We start from the raw sequence: 20,651 nt of genomic DNA, 5'->3' as shown, positions 1-20,651 counted from the left end.
CCACCCGGAGGGAACCAAGGGGCGTGCCCGGCGGGACCCGTAAAAGATAAGGTTAGCATTTGGTCCACATGTCTGTGTGACATTGGCGGCCCATAAATAAGAGTACTACCCTCTCAGAAGAGGAGTCCTTCACTTAGTCATCTAGGCTTTTCACTTCTTCTTGTTTCTCAAAGAGCGTCATTGTAGATCTCGGTATCTCGGGAAATACCACAAAGCAGGAGTAGGAGTTTTACCTCAACAAGAAGGCTCCGAACCTGGATAAACCGTGTGTGTATTCTTGTGTTGTGCGTGGTTCTCATCACGTCCTCTCTCCTCCGGTTTCTCCTTCGTCCATTGGTCCCAACATAAGCCATTCTATGGCATCTGCCGTGACACCACCACGACAGTTGGCGTCCACCGTGAGGCCAGCAGCGGCGATGGCTGGAGTCTCATCCGGACGGGAAGCTTCCTCGTCACCGGAGAACGCGTGCTCTCCGGATTGGTCCAGAGATTCGACTCTTTGGGCTTCATCGACAACAACGCAGGCTGCTCCAACAACGCGCCGCTTCCCTGCGCAGGCCGCTTCATCAACTTCGGCATGCATGAGGTTTATGTCGCCACTGACAGTCCTTGCAGGTACCCCGAGCAGGTGGTGGTGGCCGAAGATCCCCCCGCCGTCTGCACGGTTCGTGGCCGGCATGTCGACTACCCCGCTGACCGTGTGGAGGTCATGGTGACGGCTCACGGCGGTGAAGCTGGCGAGGGCGTTGCAGAGAGTGGCGCGCTCCCAAGCAAATCTAGCAGAACGGCGAAGTTCCCCATGGAGAAGCCAGAGAACATCGCTTCTCAAGCCGGCACGTCCGCTGTGCCGGCAAAGCCAACTCAACTCCAGGCCGCCATAGAACGGCTGACCGCGCCGATGACATCGAACGCTAACCCGGCCTAGCTGCAGGCTGAGTTGGAGTTGGAGCGCCAGAAATTGCTACAAGAAGCTGTCGACGTGGCTCGCGCTCGGCAAGAGCTTGATATTTCGCTCCGTGAGTATAATAAAGCTCATGGTCTCAATTCTACTGCATTGCCTAACCCTAGCCGAGTTGGGGAAGTGCGTAATGGTGGTAGGAACCTGAACGCCGAGATAGCTAGAGATGGCAGGGCGATACCCGCAGTGTCGGCAAGTTTTGCCTCGGCACTGAAGCCGAAATATAGCACCCCTATTAAGAATCTCAGGGCAGACGAGGCTGAAGCTGAAGAGTTGCCAAATCTCACGGGAGAGGCGCTCCGACTGCAGCAGTTGCGTGTGAAGGAGTTGCTCCGCACGGCTAACGAGCAGAATGAGGCGTACATGAGGTTGCATGGAAAGCCCCACGCATCTCAAATCATTCACTCGGCCGCAGGCGCTGATGGCCGAGTTGACAAGAAGGCGTCTTCGCCTGGTGGCAAACGAGACAAGAGTGTCAACTCAGGCCGAGATAAGCGGCTAGAGCGTTATGATCCGGTCCTAGCCGAGAAGCAAATGGTCAGGAGAGTTGATGACAGCCAAAGTGGTCTGCGTCACGGCAACAATTGCCGAGACCCACAAGAGCATCGCTCGGCTGGTCATGGACACCAACCTCGGGGTCCGGCACCCAATACTGCTGCAGGTCAGCAGGGTGTCAGGCGCAACCCCCTGTATCGAGGTAAAGATCGCCGGCAAGACCGTTACGATGACGGGTACTCGGCCATGGGAGATGAAGGCTATCTTAGGCGAGAACGTGACAATGTCGGCCCGCTCGGAGCTCGAGTGGGAACAGGCAAGTGTACCCGCTGAATTCCCGACATCGGCTCGACATAGTCTATCTGTCGGAGCTTCTGGAAGAACAGGGCCCTCCGGGACCGCGCTGCTTCGTGCACCGGATCATGAGAGACACCAGCCCAGGGTTTCCAGCTGCCTAGGGGTACGAGAACGTATGACGGCAACACGAAGCCGGAAGATTGGCTGGAGGACTATGTCACAGCAGTGCATGTGGCAGGCGGCAATCGCAGATGGGTCGTACGTTATGTACCCCAAATGTTGGTAGGACCAGCCAGGATTTGGCTGAACAACCTGCCGAAAGGCAGCATCAATTGCTGGATAGACTTCGAAGAGGTTTTTGTCAGCAATTTCACCAGCACCTACAAGAGACCTAACTGCCCGCAGCAGCTGTCCATGTGCAAGCAAAGGGACAACGAGACCGACCAGGATTACCTCACAAGATGGAACAACCTCCGCAATTCCTGTGAAGGGATAGTGGAGTCGCAGGCCATAGCATGGTTTGCTCAAGGGTGCCGGCATGGCAGCATGTTGTGGCAAAACCTGCAAAGAGAAATGCCGGCCACTCTGTCCGAGATGATCAAAATCGTCAACATGTATGTGTTGGGGGATCCGACTCACCATCGCTGATGCCGGCAGAGCCGCAAAGAGAGCAGCTGACATATAATCCTGCCGGGGCGTTCCGGAGGAATGATCATCAAGATCACCGCAACAAGAGAAGAGACGACAGGCCGGATTACCGGTATGGGCTAGCTCATGTCGCAGCTATTCAGGATCAACCTGATGTCGTCTCTAGCCAGCGTCAGAAGACTGGAAATCAGCAGTGAGCCAAGAAGGGAGAGCAAAAGAAGGCCTGGCAAGATAAGCAGAAGTACACGTTCGAGATGATACTGGATCAGTCTTGTCGTTTTCACACGACTAATCCCAGCAAACCGGAAAATCACACAACCAGACAATGCAATGGGATGCAGCAGGCCGAGAAGGGTGAGGCAAGTCGGCTGCCCCCTCCTCCTCCGCTCACAGGCGCCAATGCTCAGATCCAGGGACCCCCTCCGGCGAACAATGCCGTCAATCAGGTGGAAGACCAAGGTATCCTGGAGTATGCCGGGAGAAATGGGTACAAGGAGCATCACCACAGCTACATGATCTTTATCACGGAGCCGACTGACAAGCAGAGCCAGCGCAGGCGGGAGATGGAAGTCAATGCTGTGATGCCGGCAGTGCCAAAGTTTATGTACTGGTCGGAATATGAGCTCAACTGGAACCGGACAGATCATCCCAAGGTCATGTCGAACCCTGGTGGATATGCTCTGGTGGTTGACCCGACACTCATTGGGCCTGACATCAATGTCAAGTTCACTCGGGTTCTCATTGATAATGGGAGCAGCAAAAACATCATGTACCGGGACACGATGCTCAAGCTCGGCATTACTGATAACATGCTTGAGCCTAACCGAACTACCTTTCATGGTATTTTGCCGGGAGTGTCTTGTGCCCCGGTAGGCAAAATCTGAGTTGACGTCTTATTCCGCACCAAGGAGAACTGCCGAACCAAGAACTTGGTGTTCGAAGTTGTGGACCTCAGCAGTCCGTACCATGCGCTGCTTGGCAGACCGGCATTGGCCAAATTCTAGGTGACTACCCACATTGGCTACCTGAAGATGAAGATGCCGGGACCAAATGGTACCATTCGGGGTGGGCGTTCGGTTATACCCAAAATTTCGGTTCGGTTCTTCGGGTTTTCATGAAATTCGTTTCTTCAAATATGCGGACCGAAGTTATCTTAAAAATTTTGAGAACCGAAAGTGCGGTTCACTGAAAATTCGGTTCGGTTTTCGGTTCAGAACCGAACTAACCGAACATTGTGTTTACGGCAAAAAAAATTAATGAAAACAAATTTAGTTCAATCTTCTACTTACAACAGAAAATAGATTTAAGTTACACGCAAAAATAAACACATAATCGTATGGGACACAGACACACGTAATGAGTAAATATCATCTAACATGCAATGAAAACATTAAATTTTAAAGATGCAGCAATGAACTTTGGTTCTTCGGGTTTTTTCGGTTAACCGAGGCAAGAGACCGAATTAACCGAACAAACTTCGGTTCTTTGAGTTTCCTGACCGAAGTTTTAAACGGTTCTTCGGTTTCGGTCCAATTGGCTTCGGTTTCTGGTTCTTCGGTGATCGGTTTCGGTTTCTCGGTTTTTATGCCCACCCGTAGGTACCATAACCATTACCGGCAACTACAAGCGTTCGATAGAGTGCGCAGCGGCAGGATCTGCTCTAACCGAGTCACTGGTTATAGCTGGCGAGAAGAGGAAGCTACGAGAAGCCGTTGCATTGGCTCAGTCGGCACAGATTGTCCTGCCAGTTATGACCAATCCCCATGGAAGCGTGGCCTTTCAGTCAGCCAAGGAGACGAAGAAGATCCCGGTCGACAGTGAGTTCCCGGACCGCACCATCATCATTGGTGCCGGCCTGAATGCGAAATAGGAAGGCAAGCTCACCAGCTTCTTCCGTGAGAATCGGAACATCTTCACATGGTCAAATCAAAACCTGCCGGGTGTGCCAAGGGAGTTGGCTGAGCACTCATTGCATGTCAGGGCAGACGCAAGACCGGTGAAGCAGCCCCTTCGACGCTTCGCCGACGACAGAAGGAAAATCATATCCGAAGTGATATCCCGGCTTCTAGCTGCCGGCTTTATCATGGAAGTGTTGCATCCCGACTGGTTGGCAAACCCGGTCATGGTTGAGAAGAAGAAAGACGACCCAACTGTTACCAAGGTGTGACGCATGTGTATCGACTACACCAGCCTGAACAAGGCATGTCCCAAAGATCCTTTTCCATTACCTCGGATCGATCAAGTGATCGACTCCACTGCCGGGTGTGAGTTGCTGTCTTTTGTAGACGCGTACTCTGGTTTTCACCTGATACCGCTGAACCCTAATGATCAAATAAAGACATCCTTTATCACCCTGTTTGGGGCTTATTGCTATTGCACTATGCCGTTTGGTTTGAGAAATGCAGGTGCTACTTATCAAAGATGCATGCAGAAATGCTTGCACGATCAACTCGACAAAAATATGCAGGTATATGTCAACGATGTCGTCATAAAAACCAAAGAAAGCGCCACGTTGCTAGATGATATCCGGGAAACATTCGCAAATCTGAGGAGATTGCGAAGGAAGCTAAACCCGGCCAATGGCTCATCACATTCGGTGTGCCAGCAGGGAAGCTATTCGGGTTCCTGGTATCGAGCCGAGGCATAGAAATGAACCATGTGAAGATCGCCGCCATAGAGAGAATGAAACTGCCGAAATGTCTCAAGGATGTGCAGAAATTCACTGGATGCTTAGCATCGTTAAGTCGTTTTGTTAGTCGGCTGGGTGAAAAGACAATGCCCTTATACCAACTGATGAAGAAAACCGACAAGTTCGTATGGACGCAACAGGCAGAAGTGGCCTTCCAAGAGCTGAAGAAGATGATTGCTACGACGCCGATATTAGCCTCGCCAATGGCGCAAGAGCCGATGTTGTTATACATAGCAGCAACAAACCGAGTTGTCAGCGCCGTCATAGTGGTGGAAAGAGATGAAGACGGCAGGTCGATCCAGAGGCCGGTATATTACCTGAGCGAGGTGTTGTCGTCATCTAAACAGAATTATCCTCACTACCAGAAGATGGCGTACGGCGTCTATATGGTGGCAAAGAAGATGAAGCATTATTTTGATGCACATCAGATCCTGGTCATATGTGAAGCACCAATCTCGAAAATCATGAGCAACAAAGATGCAAGGGGCCGGATAGCAAAATGGGCTATTGAGTTAGCACCCTACACGCTGCAGTACGACAGATGAGATGCCGTAAAATCTCAAGCTTTGGCGGATTTCCTGGTGGATTGGGCCGAGATGGAATATGAACCACCGCCACCTGAAACTAGCTACTGGAAGATGCATTTTGACGGCTCCAAAATGAAAAGTGGGCTTTGTGCCGGCATAATTCTCACTTCGTCCAAGCGCGACCAACTTAAATATGTGTTGCAAATACATTTTGCAGCATCCAACAATGTCACCGAGTATGAGGCACTTGTTCACGGACTGAAGATGGCAAAAGAGATTGGAGTTCGCCGGATTCAATGCTTTGGCGATTTCGACTTAGTAGTCCAGCAAGTCTCTAGCAATTGGGATGCATTGGATGTCAATACGGTGCTATACCGCTTTCATGTGCAGAAGATTAGTGGCCACTTTGAAGGGTGCGAATTTTATCATATACCGTGGGCGGAGAACGAGGCAGCCGGCACTCTATCGAAGCTCGGATCAACACGACAGGCCATCCTGGCTGGTGTGGCATTGGAACATTTACGCAAGCCATCCATCAAGCCGTCACCCGAATCGGAGTCAATATTTATTCCGGCAAGCTCAGAAGCTGGCATCGCCCCGATGGACATTGATAGTGGCAGTGGTTCTGGTAACCCGGGGACTGAGCGCCCTAACTCGGCTGAAGCAATGGCGGTTGAGCCAATGGAGATAGACGAACCAGTTTTTGTCACTGGTCCCGTGCCGGCTTGGGCGTAACCGATAATGTCCTACCTCAAGGATGGGAGTCTCCCGGAAGAGGAAGTGTCGGCAAGGCAAATTCAGAGACGGGCAAAGGCATATACTATCATCAATTGCGAGCTGTACAAGAGAAGTGTTAATAACGTCTTGCAGCGATGCGTTGACCCGGCAGAAGGGCAAGAAATACTCCGGGATATTCATCAGGGGGAATGTGGTCATCATGCATCTTCAAGAACATTGGTGGGCAAGGCATTCCGGCACGGTTTCTACTGGCCGACTGCACTACAGGAAGCAGAAGACATGGTCTGGAAATGCAATGGTTGCTAGAGGTATGCCAGCAAAATTCATATGCCGGAAGGAGATCTCGTGCTCCGACTTGTGCAGCGCACAGCCGGCGTGCATAAGCTGTCGCCCTCATGGGAAGGACCCTTCATTGTGAGCAAATCGCTACACAATGATTCCTACTATCTTATAGATGCGCAGGATCCCAACGCGAACAGAATGGACCGGTCGGGCGAGGAAACCAAGAAGCCATGGAATGTAGCTTTGCTTCGTCCGTTCTATACTTAAGAGATGAGTATTTGTATCTTTTTTTCCTTATGCTGAATATTTTGAGCCAATGAATTTTCTGTCGGGTTCTTAAAAGAAACTCGAGGACTTCAATGCTATAGAAGTCTTGTATTGCATTTATTTATTTGTATGTCGGCATGGCATGATTGTGTAATCTTATGTCGGTTCAGTAGTATGTCGGTACTGAAAACCCCCTCTATGACTTTGCTGTTGTCCGCAACCCGGCTTCATGGCAAGCTAGAGTATTGGTACGAAATTACTAAACACATGAAAAACTATTGCGGAATCAAGCAAATGAGCGAGCCGAGATGCGTGTTACTTTCCCTAATTCAAAATTTCCTTCCTATATCGGGCGTTTCCAAGCAAATTTTTCGAGTTTAATATTTTTTGAAAGGTCTATTCTATGCCTTTGCGATTCATACGTCGAACGCCGACAAGGCAGACAAAGAACCGAAGTAAAAAAATTCACCAACAGAAAAAATAAACTCGGAGACTCGGTTGGGAACTTGATAATTAAAAAGGCATAAGCAAATTAAAAGTGTTGGATGTCACAAAAAAAATTAATTTAAAATGTTTACATCTGCACCCGGCATCCCGGGGATCTGATAACTTTAAACGATTTTTCCGACATAGCTAAGATAAGGCAGAGGGATTGGTGCCGGTACTCGGAGCGTCCGTCGCCGTGGATGTCGACTCGACCACGATCTCTTCGTCGACTTCCTCTTCGTCTTCCTCGGCCGCCTCCTCGTCCGCATCTGATATTGGACCCTCCACGAACTTATGCACGTCGGCATATTAAATGAAGGAGTAGACCCTCTCCTGACGCTTCGCGATCAGCTCTGGGTCCGACAAGAAGGGGAGAGCCGAGGCGCATGGACTGCAGCACGTCGAGGTTAATGACGTAGTACCAGGAAAGTAAGAACGACAGAGCCTCGTCGGCGCCGACACGAGCGGCCAACTCCCGCCACTTGTTTAGCCGGTCCTCCACCCACAGGAGTCGCTTGACTAACTCCGAGATGCCACTCGGCGCTTCTTCTCCCGGCCACAGAGCTCGGAAGGCACGGATGCCGGCGTTGAGCATGTCGACGCCGAAGGACTTCAGAGGTTTGACCTGAGTCCAAATGCTGATGAGTGCAATGCCTTAGCCGGATCCCTTTTTCCGCGAGCTCTGATCACGGCGGCCTGCGCACTCTCGGTAGAGTGGGAAAAAAATTCTGACAAGGACAAAGAAGGATTAATGAATCTCAACATGCTATTGTTGCTCTAGGCCAGATGACTAAAAGAAATTTGGGTTATGGCAACTTACTGGCCAGCAGTCCGTCTATTTTGCCGAGATCCCGGGCGCACACGCTGAGCATGTGGGAGCTCCCGGCCTTCTCCTCCTTGGCAGAAGTGGCGCGGGTCTCGGCCTTGGCGACAAGATCTTTGCATTTCTGCACTTCGCTTTCCAGGCGGATCTTCTCGCCGGCTTGCGTGGAGAGGGCCTCGGTAAGTTGAACTACCTCGGCCTTGTGTGCCTCCGCTTGCGCTTAGAGCTGCGCCCTCAGCCGGGCCACCTCATCTCGGTGTTGTTCCTCCAGCCGAGTTTTCTCCCATGTTTGAAAGACATTGCTTACAAGAGTCTAAGATTAAAATGGATGAAACCCGAGACAAGGACAAGATCATACCTTGCACTTCCGCGACGCGCTTCAAAAGCTCCGACACTTGAGCGTCGTCCCCGGCTGTGGACGAAAGCACATATCAGTCTTCATGTACATAAACAGTTGGACGTAGCTTTTATGTCGGTGGAAATGGACTTACTCTTGTTCTGTTGTTCGGCTACCAAAGCTTTGTGCTGCGCAGCCAGTTTCTTGTGCGCTGCAAGCAGGACCTTGAAGGTGGCGGTGCGCCTATTCATGCAGCTCTGCAAGACGGTGATCCACAATTAATTCTATTGCAGTGGTAGGTCAATAGCTCTAAGCTTCAGGCCGACTATTTTAAACCCGGCCGGAATCTCGGGGAATAAGTGTTTGAAGTTTTTAAGCTTCAGGCCGACTATTCTAAACCCGGCCTGAATCTCGGGGAATAAGTGTCTGAAGTTTTTAAGCTTCAGGCCGACTATTCTAAATCCGGTCTGAATCTCGGGGAATAAGTGTCTGAAGTTTTTAAGCTCCAGGCCGACTATTCGAAATCCGGTCTGAATCTCGGGGAATAAGTGTCTTAAGTTTTTAAGCTCCAGGCCGACTATTCCAAATCCGGCCTGAATCTCGGGGAATAAGTGTCTGAAGTTTTTAAGCTCCAGGCCGACTATTCCAAACCCGGCCTGAATCTCGGGGAATAATTGTTTGAAGTTTTTAAGCTCCAGGCCGACTATTCTAAACCCGCCTGAATCTCGGGGAACAAGTGTTTGAAGTTTTAAAGCTTCATGCCGACTATTCTAAACTCGGCATGAATCTTGGGGAATAGTGTTTGAAGTTTTTAAGTCTTGCAAAGTGTTTGGAATTTTCTGAGATAAACTTCAGGCCGACTAATTCTTACTCGCCCTAAACCTTGGGGACTAGGAGTATGTATACTAGAGATAGAGTAAAAAACTTCAAAGGAATTTTTCGTACCTCGGCAGCTCGGCTGGACTCAAACAAGGCGACCCTTGCATGGAACATCGGGCCGACAGAGACTCCGGAGTCCCCGCCACAGATGCTGGCCCCCACCAGAGGGCTCTGCCGTGCTGTCTGGATGGTGCCAGAGTTCACCTCATAGCTGTCGGTGCTGTTCTAGTCCATCACGTACTGGCCAAGCGACCCCCAGCTATGCCCGCTTGCCGTCCTAAGGGGAACTCCCTGAGTACCCCGGACAGATGACGAGCTGGAAGAACTCGGAGGCTCTTGTCCCGTCGGGATGGCGGAGCTCCTAGTTTTCTTGGCGCGTGCAGCCGCTAACTGAGTTGCTTGTGGCTGCGGCGGCAGCGATGGCGGCGTTGCGGTCGCTTGGGGTCCTTGGGATTCTTGGGGCTGTGTGGCCGGCTGTTGAGGAGGTTCCGTGGCCAGCGGCTCTGATTGCGTGTCAGGCGCTGCGAACAAAGGATCAGCCCTGGCCGCCGAAGTTCCGGCCGCAGATGTCCCGGCTTGTGCGACGCTCGGAACGTCGATGCCAGGGCCGACATCCCGGACGGGAGATGTCGGATCTACGGTGGTCTCGGTCTCTCCCGTGGCCTGAGTTGAAGGCTCGGCACACGGGGATGTGGCTGTCGGGATCTCGGACGCGATGCACGTCTGAGATTGCGTAGCCGTTAGAGCCTCCCTGTACGAATGAAAGTTTATTACCTTCATGATGATTAAGAAAAATACCGACATTAGGGATCGAAGTGCTGTAAATCTTACCCAACGACCTTGGGCTTCGGCTTCGGTTGCCGTGCAGTGGTTTTCTTCCGCTTCATGGTCCTCGGAAGATCAGTCTCGGCGATGCGTTTCTCGCGGGCTGGCACCGTGGCAGCAACTAGACCCGATGCCACACCAGCGACGGGATCATCCGAGTCAGCTGTTCCCCGATTAATGCAGGCATGAGCATTTTGGTGATAAGTGTTCTAATATCCATGAGAAGATATCGGGAGTCATTACCTTCGGCGCGACGGGGGCCAGCATGAGCGATTGGCATATGATCCTCCGAGTCCGGGTCTTCCTAGTCGGGGGTCAAGCGCTCGCTCCCGAAGCGCTTATCCGGCGAATGCCCATCCGCATTGCGCTGAAGGGTAAACCTCTGTACAAAATTATAAGGTTGCGTCGGAATAAGTCATTGTCAGATGGAAGCCGGCATAACCATCATGTCGGATAAAAACGGAAGACATACGTAGATAAAAACTTACCGGGGGCGGACGGTGCTTCCGGCTGAACGAGATCATGCCCCAGACCTAGTTCTCGGACAAGTTCATCTTGGCGATCGCCTTAACACGGCGCCGGACTTTGAGCTTGTCTAGCCGGACGGTCGAAACCCGGTTCAGGTCTAACTGGCCGCTATAGAAACACATCTTGTGTGTCCGGCGCCTAGTTTTGAAAACCGGACCGGACCGGCGGTCCGACCGGAAAAAATCGGAACCGCAGCTCCCAGCGGTCTGTTTAGCACACTGGACTGGACGGCCAAGCGGACCAAAAAAAACCGGGCGAACGGCCCGTTTTCGTGAAAACCGGTGAACCGGGCGGCTTGGCTCGAACCACCCGGTTCACCTGCCGTTCCCCGTCTCGCCGTCTCCCTCCCTCATCCGCCGCCACCGTCGTCGGTCGTCGCGTGCCTCGCCGCCTCCGGCGACGACCGCCGCTCCGCAAGCCGCGCGCCTCGCGGCCTCCAGCGCCGGCCGCCCATGCCTCCCCGCCCCCTGTCGCACCAGTCGCACCCGGGGTAGCACCGTTGCGCGACGCGTGGGCCTCGTCTCCGAGTTCCCGGGAGGGTCACATTTCGGGCTGCGGCCACGAGCAACCCAGCAAGCTACCAGCCTGCAAAGGCTAGTGGGGCTTCGGCGAATATTCCTGCCGGGACGCCTCCCGGGAAGCCACTTGCCGGGGGGGTTCCCGGATGTGATCAAGCCTTGGCGCCTCCCGGGAAGCCACTTGTCGGGAGGAGGGGTTCCTGGGCACAGGCTTCCGCCACAATGGTGGGGCCCAGCGGGCGGAGCGGCAGTGCCACGCGGGCGCGTGCCAGGCGTCGAGTGCGCAGTCTCACCAGGGCGAGGAGTGAGGCGCACGGCGCATTAAATGAGCCGACAGGAGGAAAGTTACCCGTCTAGTCAGATAAACAGTGGATGTCCAGGGCTAATTCTTAGGCTTTAGGCCCCTAGCTGAGGAGTTGGCGCTCATGCACGCCCACCAGCGCACCGAGGGGGAGTTGCCATGTCACCCTGCTCGACACTTGTAATGCATGCACCGTGGCACCTATGGTAACCTCTTGGTTATAAAAGGAGGACCCCCGCCGATGGTCAAAGGGTTGGAATCCCAGTTGTTGGACCAGTTCACAGTTCACTACTAGCAATAGCCCAAAAGTAGCAAGCGGTATTTAGCTGAAAAAGAGAGAGAGCTCCCAGGGACGCCCCCCGACAACCTGTAAAACCCCAGTTCTTTGGCTAATAACAAATTCAGAAGTAGGATGTAGGATTTTACACCTCAGGGTGGCCCGAACCTGGGTAAAAACGTGCATGCATGTGTCCTTAGTTTGCATGCATTCTGGGTACATTAGTTTGCAGTCCGTGTACGCCATCGGCCACGCCGGTGATCGCCGGAGCGATCCCCGACGCCCCTGCCGAACCTAAATGGGGGTGTGACCGCACGCCCCCGGTGTCGGAGCCCCGAGCAACGACACCCCCGCGCCAGCCGCCGCTCCGACCGCCCCGTCCCCGCGCCGGCTGCCGGCCGGGATTTTTTTTTTGCAGTATTTACTTAAAATAGATTATTTTATATCTTAAAAAACCAAACCGGTTCAACCGGTGAACCGGCAGTTCGACCGGAAAAACCCGAACCGAGAGCCTCGCTGGTTCGATTACCGGTCCGGTTTTCAAAACTAGGGTCCGGTGTTGGAGCGGGCATAACCGCCGGAACACGAATGTCGCCAACAGGTCGTCGGCCGTCATCCCGTTCTCCTTGAGGTCGATGATGCCGGCATGAACCTCGTTGATCTCGGGAAGAGAGTCTTTCGGGTCGTGCTTCCGGTTCTTCTTTTCTTCCGGTGGGCCGACTATGAATCCCGACAGATTGATCTTGTCGGTGTTAGAGTCGGAGGAGTTCTTGACATAGAAGAAGGTCTTGAGCCATTTCTTGCAGGACTCAAGACCTTGGATCCGAGGAAAGATCAAACCTCGGCGGGGTATGACGGTGGCGGCGCCGCACTGAGTCATGGGCTTAGCGGCGCCGGGATTGTCTTTGTCAGGGACGACTTGGGGCCGGAACATAAAGTACTTGGCCCAAAAGTCGATAGTAGGCCAGAGGCCGAGATAAGTCACGCGGCAAGTGACGAATGCCGAGAGAGTGAGAATGGCGTTAGCCGGAAGATGGTGCGGCTGGAGGCCAAAGAAATCTAGAAACTGCCTAGTGAAGTCGCTAGCCGGGAGAGCGAATCCGCATTCGAAATGAGCAAGGAAGACGACACACTCACCAGGTTCGGGTGTCGGCACAACCTCGTCACCAGGGATCCAGCACTCCACTTCCTTCGGGACCCATCGGGTGCGGCGGATCCAGTCGATATCCGCCGGCGATACATCAGAGCCTTCCCATCCGGCGCGCTCTGAGCCCATCTCCTCCTCGACGTGCTGAGCGGCAGGGTCGACGGCGGCGGCATCGCGAGAAGAAGACGCCATTGCTCGAAACCAGATCTAGGTTTGGGGGTCCGGTGAGGAGATGGCAGCGCAAGATCGAGCGAGCAGGGAAACGGCGGCGGAGAGCTAGGCAAATGCGCGCAAGGGTGCGACGGCGAGCTTGGCTACCGGAAGCTAGGAGGCACAGCGGCAGAGGAGCTCTGAGTTCGCAGCAATGGTGAGGCGCGCCAGAAGCAGAGGAGAGCAAGGGCATCGGAGGAATTGGAAAAGTTTCACCCCGCTCCCTTCCCCTTATTTATAACCGCGGCGCACTAATGGGGTGCGGATCTTCCGCGCCAACAATCTCTGTGGCCAATGGTAAGGCCACGCATGATCATGGGGGCAATCAACCCCATTAACGGCGCACGCGCGCGGTTACTAGGCGATGTGGCGCGGTGAATCCCGCTGAATCCGGGGAGATAAGGATCCGTGTGGGAACCGAAATGCCCCCTCTTACTGGCCTGCCAGTTTTCCTGTCTGATGGGACGACACGCTCACCTCAAAAGGCGTGCCGGCAGTACTCCGGGTCTTATCTTCCCGTTAATTAAGCAGAGCGCAGAATGTTAGCGACAGGTGGTAGTAATGTCGGCAGAAATGAGTTTTCTACTGCCAGCCACGAGGAAGAAAGGAATCTCGGCTCAGGGCTGAATAAGCACGCTGACTCGATATGTCGAAGTTACCCAATCTCGGCTAAGATAACTCAGGGATTGTCTCGGCATCTTTCTCGGCTCAGCCCTAGTAGGCTTTGGTGGCTTGAGTTGCGGGAAACTGTCGTGGCCCGACATCTTTTCCAGCCGGACCACAACAGCTTTGGGGACTAGTGTCGGGAGGATGACCCCGGGTAGAGTCATGACGACACACGTTAGCCGAGATAATGGAGGCAAAGCCGGCACAGGCAACTACGCCGGCATCCTTAAGCCGCATCGCTAACAGGCCAGCATACCAAGGATATGCCGGCACATCTATCTTGTTGCAAGATAAGCACGAGTAGTCCGATCTCGGCTAGCGCCGAGACGCGTCAACGGTCTTATCCTTATCACATGGCGCAAAGTAAAGCAACGCCCTCTTTATCACGGGAAAGCAGTCGTTGCTCACGTCGTGGTGCCAGTTGACTGCGCAAAGAAGCACCGAAGAAGGACCGATGACGGAAGCCGGCGCGTGGCTACAGTGCGCGCCGTCTGACGCCTGGAAAAGTAAAGCTGTTTTGTCCCCTGCCGTGCCACCCGGAGGGAACCAAGGGGCGTGCCCGGCGGGACCCATAAAAGATAAGGTTAGCCTTTGGTCCACATGTCAATGTGACATTGGCGGCTCATAAATAGGAGTACTACCCCTCCCAAGAGAGGGGTCCTTCACTTAGTCATATAAGGTTTTTCCTTTCTTCTTCTTCCTCAACAAAACTGCTTAAGGAGCGTCATTGTAGATCTCGGTATCTCGAGAAATACCGCAAAGCAGGAGTAGGAGGTTTACCTCAACAAGAGGGCTCCGAACCTGAGTAAACCGTGTGCGTATTCTTGTGTTGTGCGTGGTTCTCATCACGTCATCCCTTCTCCGATTCCTCCTTCGTCCATTGACCTCAACATAAGCCATCCTATGGCATCTGCCGTGACACCACCACGACACAATATGCTCTCATATCCACCAATTGGCATATTCATAGGATTAGAACTTTATAAGCATGCACGGATCCAAATGGGGTGCATGACCCCTCCGAAAATGCTGAAAAAAGGAAATCGTGTATTAGGCAGAGGCCGTGTACTCGGGAGCGTCCTTCGTGGTCTCGCCGGAACCGCGCAAGCTGCCCGTCCCCGCGTTCTTGTTCAAGCCCCCCGCGGGATCCGCGCGGCTGCCTGCGCGTGATGCGTGATCCAGCGACGGCGACGACATATGTCCGAGCAAATCGTAGTACTACTGCATCCGGTTCCTGTTGTACACAAGTTTTTTTGTTTTTGCCGCAGCAACTGTAAACAAAGTTGTAACACGTAGTACTCCGTAGATACTGACACGCACCCCTGTTGTTCCTGTTTGAAGGTTTGAACATCTAGCTAAGGTACTGGAGTAATATTTCTTACAGTCAATCAAGGCCAGATTGTCGCAACTTTCAACTCAAGTCATAATCCCAATTCGCAGTATTTTACTTTCTAAATGTACAAGCACATCATAAAGTTTTAAACAGACAGGGTGTGAAATGTGGATACAAAGGGGGTGAATATGATCATACCTGAAGATGCTACCTTCGAATTTCCTTCTGTCACAAGTAACAACAAGAACTACTACAAGTTACTTTTTCTTTTGAAAGGGAAGATTAACTCCAAGTTACACCACTACAACATACACATAAACCGAACCATATAAATGCACAACTCCTCAGCTAATGTTGTACTATGTACTCTTGTGTGTTCACTTGTGATGAGCACGCGCACCATCCCCTGCTCCACCCCACCCGTCCTCCTCGTGGAGCGGCATGTCCGGCATGACCTTCTTCCAGAACCAGTGCTTCCTCCAGAGCAGCACCATCTCCTCGATGGGCACGCCCTTGGTCTCCGGCAGGAAGACGTAGACGAAGACGGTCATGACGGCGATCCAGCCGGCGAAGAAGAGGAAGATGCCGAACTTGAAGGCGCAGAGCAGCGAGAGGAAGGCCTGCGCGATGACGAAGGTGAAGAAGAGGTTGACGGCCACCGTGATGCTCTGCCCCGCCGACCGGGTCTCCAGCGGGAAGATCTCGCTCGGCACCGTCCACCCCAGCGGCCCCCACGACCACCCGAACGCCATCACGAACAGGCAGATCACCACCACCACCGCCACCGAGTAGCTCCGTGTCAGCTGCTTGTCCGTCCCGAACTTCACCCCTAGTATCACCGCCACGATCACCTGCTCGCCAAGAAATCATCAAGATTCAACATTCAGCCAATTCTGATCGCTGGCAATAGCTCAGTAGAGATAGAATTTGTGATGTGTGATCCCAATTAATCAAACCTGGCAGACGATCATCTGGATGCCGCCGCTGATGAGGAGCTTGCGGCGGCCGAGGCGGTCGACGGTGGCGATGGAGATGAGCGTGGAGAAGAAGAGCACGGCGCCGGTGATGACGGAGGAGTAGAGCGAGGCGTCGGCGCCGAAGCCCATGGTCTGGAACAGCACGGGCGCGTAGAAGAGGATGGAGTTGATCCCCGTCAGGATCTGGAACGCCGGCATGCACACCGCCATCACCAGCTGCGGCCGGTTCCGGGGCTCCAGGATGTTCCGGAACGGGTGCTCGATCGTGTTGGCCAGCTCGCTGGCCTCCGCCATGTCCGTGAACTCCGCGTCCACGTCCGCCGTGCCCCGGATGCGCTCCAGCACGCGCCGCCCTTCCTGGGCGCGCCCGCGCTCGATCAGGCTGTTGGGCGTCTCCGGAAGGAGCAGCCCGCCCACGGTCATCAGCAGCGCCGGAGCCGCAGCGAGGCCCAGCGAGAGGCGCCACCCCCAGGGCTTGAGGTTCTGCGTGCCGTAGTTGATCATGTTCGCCGTGAAGATGCCCAGCGTCGTCGCCAGCTGGAACATCATGTTCAGCCCGCCCCGGAGGTGCGCCGGCGCCATCTCCGACAGGTACAGCGGCACGCCCTGCAACAAACAACATTGTAAAATTTGTAATACTCCCTCCGTCCCATATTAAGTGAACCAAATTTGTCCAAACATGTATGGATGTATGGGACGGAGGGAGTATATAGCAGTACAACTACCTATATATAAAAGCACAATTGATGGAACTGGACGCACCTGGTTGCCAAAACCGATGCCGACGCCGAGCATGATGCGGCCGAGGATGAGCATGGCGAGGTTCACGGCGGCCACATTGAGGACGGCGCCGATGAGGAAGCTGACGCCGCCGCAGACGATGCTGGCGCGCCGGCCGTAATTCCTCGTCACGGGCGAGGCGACGAGGGAGGAGACGAGGCCTGCGAGGTACAGGGAGGAGGTGAAGGCCGAGAGGCCCTGGTTGTCGTACTTGCAGTAGTTGTTCTGGTGGCCCGAGTTCTTCCGCCGGAACACCACCGGGAAGAACTTCTCCAGGAACGGGTCCATGGAGGTCACTCCTCCTGCAGCCGCATTTGGGTACGTACAGTCAGTCAGGTTGCATTGCCACAGTCCAGATGAAATTAATTTCCAGGTGATAATCTGTGGTAGAACTAAAAACTAAAACAGCTAACAGCTAATTTGTCAAACACAGCAACGGTTGATGAAATGTATGATCCTGAACTTATTTTATATATAATCTATCGTAAAAATATACACTAAAAGTCAGAAAAAAATAGTTTGGCAAGCAATTATAATAAACGAATGGGACAAATGGGATGACGAGAAATTACTATAGTTTTGCAATTGATAAGTCGCATGTTTTTTAATTAGAGATTAATCGACATGTTAACCATCGGATCTTGATCCAACGATAGCAAGTGAGAGATGAAAAAATGGGATGACCTTCAGATCTTAATCCAACGGTTCTGAAACGTCGACAGATATTTATGGCTCATTTCTAAAAGACAGGCGACTTAGAAATAGTCACACCCAAATTACTGCCAAAGGATGTTTCACTTCTATACTATTTCATAAGAAGAAAATTACACCGGAGGTCCTAAAATTTTTTTAAAGGTGACAAGTTAGTCCCTAGACTTTGAAAATGCATATTTGGATCCTAATTTTTTTTAAGTTGTTCGCCACATACCTCTCCTACTCTGAACAGGTGACACGACCGTTTAACAAGCGCCGCGCATGCCTGGGCCCACCTGTCTGGTAACAAGCTAGATTGCCATAAGCACGGTTTGCCTGTTTGTCGTTCAAAATGTGCAGCCATCCCCACAAACTTAGGAAGTGTGGTGAACAACTTGAAAAAAATATTAAAAACCAAACATGCATTTTTAATGTTTAATAGACTAACTTGACATCTTTCAAACAATTAGGACCTCCAACGGATTTTAAGTTGTCGCGAACTAATAATTCAGTTACGCATCTTCGGGGCTTGTAATTCTCGCTTCTTTCGAATCCTAGGAATCTTTTACGGGCTATGGGATCCCACTTCAGTCAAGATTTTCTGCAGACAAGCGGGACCCATGGTTGTCCTTTTCCCATGTTTCTGCTAACTGACGTCCTTGTTGCAACTTGCAACATTGTGACCAATGCTCATACGATACGATGCAAAAAAAATCTTTTGCAGCACGACACGCTGCATTGATAATTTGATATGGTACACGAAGCAAAAACGGAGCGGCCTCACCGATCTCATGACATCACCCTGAATTGAAAGAAGAACGCATAGCTGGATAGGTGTGCCGAACACGACCGCTGAATTTCGCAGCCTCTCGCGTGTCAGTTTCTTTTTTTTTCTTGCGGGTACTCGCGTGTCAGTTTCTCCACTGCACATAAATGAAACGGCTAGCTCACTTTATCCGAAACCAAATTCATCGACCCGTCAAGTCATCCATCCAAGGCCCTTGGGACGGGGACGAGCAGTGAACAAACCAGTTCTTACTACCTGGACTAATTAAAGCAGATCAATCATTCGCCTTGTCAAAGACGAAAAGACGAAAAGAAGGAAAATGGCGTGTCCTTTTGGGACGCCAGTGAATTCCCTGTCCGCTTCCTTCCATTCCATGTGTGATATGGGCGTGGCAAACTGCGGTGGGAGGCAGACAGCTCGCTTTCAGTATCAGCTAGCGAGCGCCCCAGCCCCCAGGCTAGGCGAGGAACACGCCCGGGCTGAAGAAGCGTACATGTAACATGTTCAGTGGTTCATCGAGCAGGGGCATGCTGAGAAGCAGCCAAACAAACAGAGACAAGGACGAGCGGAGATAAAGAAGAAGGAACAAAGACGGCTAAATTCTTCCTTGAGGCCGGTGGGCAGACTGGTAGAGGTATCATGAAAGCATAGACGTACCGGAGATCCCGATGTCGTAGCCGAAGATGGCGCCCCCGACGGCGGCGACGAGGCAGGCCATGGCGACGGCCCATGTCATGCGGCCCTTGTACTCCGCCGCCCTCTCCTTCTTCACTCCCAGCGCGCCCACACCGCCTCCGGCCATCTTCCCAAAACTTCTATATGCTCCTCTCCTCTTACTCCCCAAGCAGAGCTTAGCTAGTTCTGTCTGCACCACCACCACCACACAGAAGCAATGCTCTACCCAACTGCAATGCCTCACCTATATATAAATTGTCCCCTTCCCTTGTGGCGTCCTTGGGGTTGAAGTCTCCCCCCCCCCCCAGACTCTGCCTCTCCCCTCCTTGCCCCGGCTGCTATATTTGTGAAGCGGGCGAACTGGAACTGGAAGTCTGGAATGGGCTGGCAAGTGCTTATGCAAGCATAGAAAATAAGGACAAAGGCCATGTCATGCGTTTTAGTACACTCTAAAAGATAGAGATAACCCCCGTTGACCCATCTCCTGCGGCACCTCAACTTGGAGAGCGATGGATGTGGTTGCACAATAAATATACAAGAGAAACGGCACCGCTCGATCGGCGATGAGCACTTTCGCTTCACGCCAAATCTGCACTAAATTCGTCCCCCGGTTGATTGGTTGCTTGGTTAATTTCCAACCGGTAGATGGCTTGCCGTTCGAGTGGCTGTGGGTTTTGGGGTCGACATGCCACGTTAGGGAACACTTATTTATCCAGAAGTCAATTCCATCTATGTATACATTGAGTTCAGATTTGTATGTGTATCCAGCGCACGTAGCTAGGTTGTGGCCGCCAGCACTGCCCCGTTTTGGGGGCCAACCGCCCACTGTATACATTTGCCATTGCTTACAACAGCAAACAGAACAAATGGCATAAAATTCTGGACAGGATTTCAACATTTGGCATTTTTAGACAACGCGAGAACTCGATCTATCCTGAAAATGCACACATCCTGTAGATCACAGGCCGCTGTACAGACGCAATTTCTTTCTTTCGGCAAAAAATATACTACTGCTCTCTGTCACCGAAAGCAGCGTTAGAGATTTGACTGGTCTGAATGTTTCTCCGTGTAGTGCACAAGCAAATCATGCAATCCCGGGGAAGCGATCAGGCACGCGTGCAAGCAAGCTTTTCGGCTACATGACACCCTCCCATATTCGAGGCGATTGATCTTCCATTCTGTTTGGAGTCCTTTGTTAGTTCTGAGTGCTGAAAAACTTGGTACTACTGTAATGAGTATGTACCATCTCATGATGACGAGGGTCACCTTATTCTTCGTTCTAAAGATGTCTTGGATATCCCCTTTCCAATCAGTATGAGAATCTTTTTCTCTTTTACGTTGGTCTTAAAGCGACCATTTTTTAGTTATTTATTTTTTCTTTTGGAAGGACAAGCTCTCGTCGTTTATCATACGAAGCAAGTGGTCTACAAAGAGACGCGAAATGGTTTCCGAGAGTATACACACTTTAGATGACCAATATATCAAATAAATACTAAAATTGCAGTATC

The 20,651-nt window shown here is 52.2% G+C and overlaps 1 protein-coding gene across 1 annotated transcript; it reads right to left on the bottom strand.

Moving 5' to 3' along the window:
• Positions 1-15,314: 15,314 nt before the first annotated feature.
• Positions 15,315-19,597, bottom strand: LOC100837931 (sugar transport protein 7). The gene is made up of 4 exons (XM_003578071.4): positions 19,126-19,597; positions 16,971-17,290; positions 16,188-16,814; positions 15,315-16,082 (listed from the first exon to the last, which is right to left on the bottom strand). Exons 1-4 carry the CDS (start codon positions 19,268-19,270, stop codon positions 15,609-15,611), a joined length of 1,566 nt encoding a protein of 521 aa, XP_003578119.1. The 5' UTR covers positions 19,271-19,597; the 3' UTR covers positions 15,315-15,608.
• Positions 19,598-20,651: the final 1,054 nt, after the last annotated feature.

Source organism: Brachypodium distachyon, chromosome 4, assembly GCF_000005505.3.
Source record: "Brachypodium distachyon strain Bd21 chromosome 4, Brachypodium_distachyon_v3.0, whole genome shotgun sequence".
Lineage (NCBI taxonomy): Eukaryota > Viridiplantae > Streptophyta > Magnoliopsida > Poales > Poaceae > Brachypodium > Brachypodium distachyon.
Note: the sequence above shows the minus strand (reverse complement) of the source record. Positions and strands in the feature narration are given on the sequence as shown.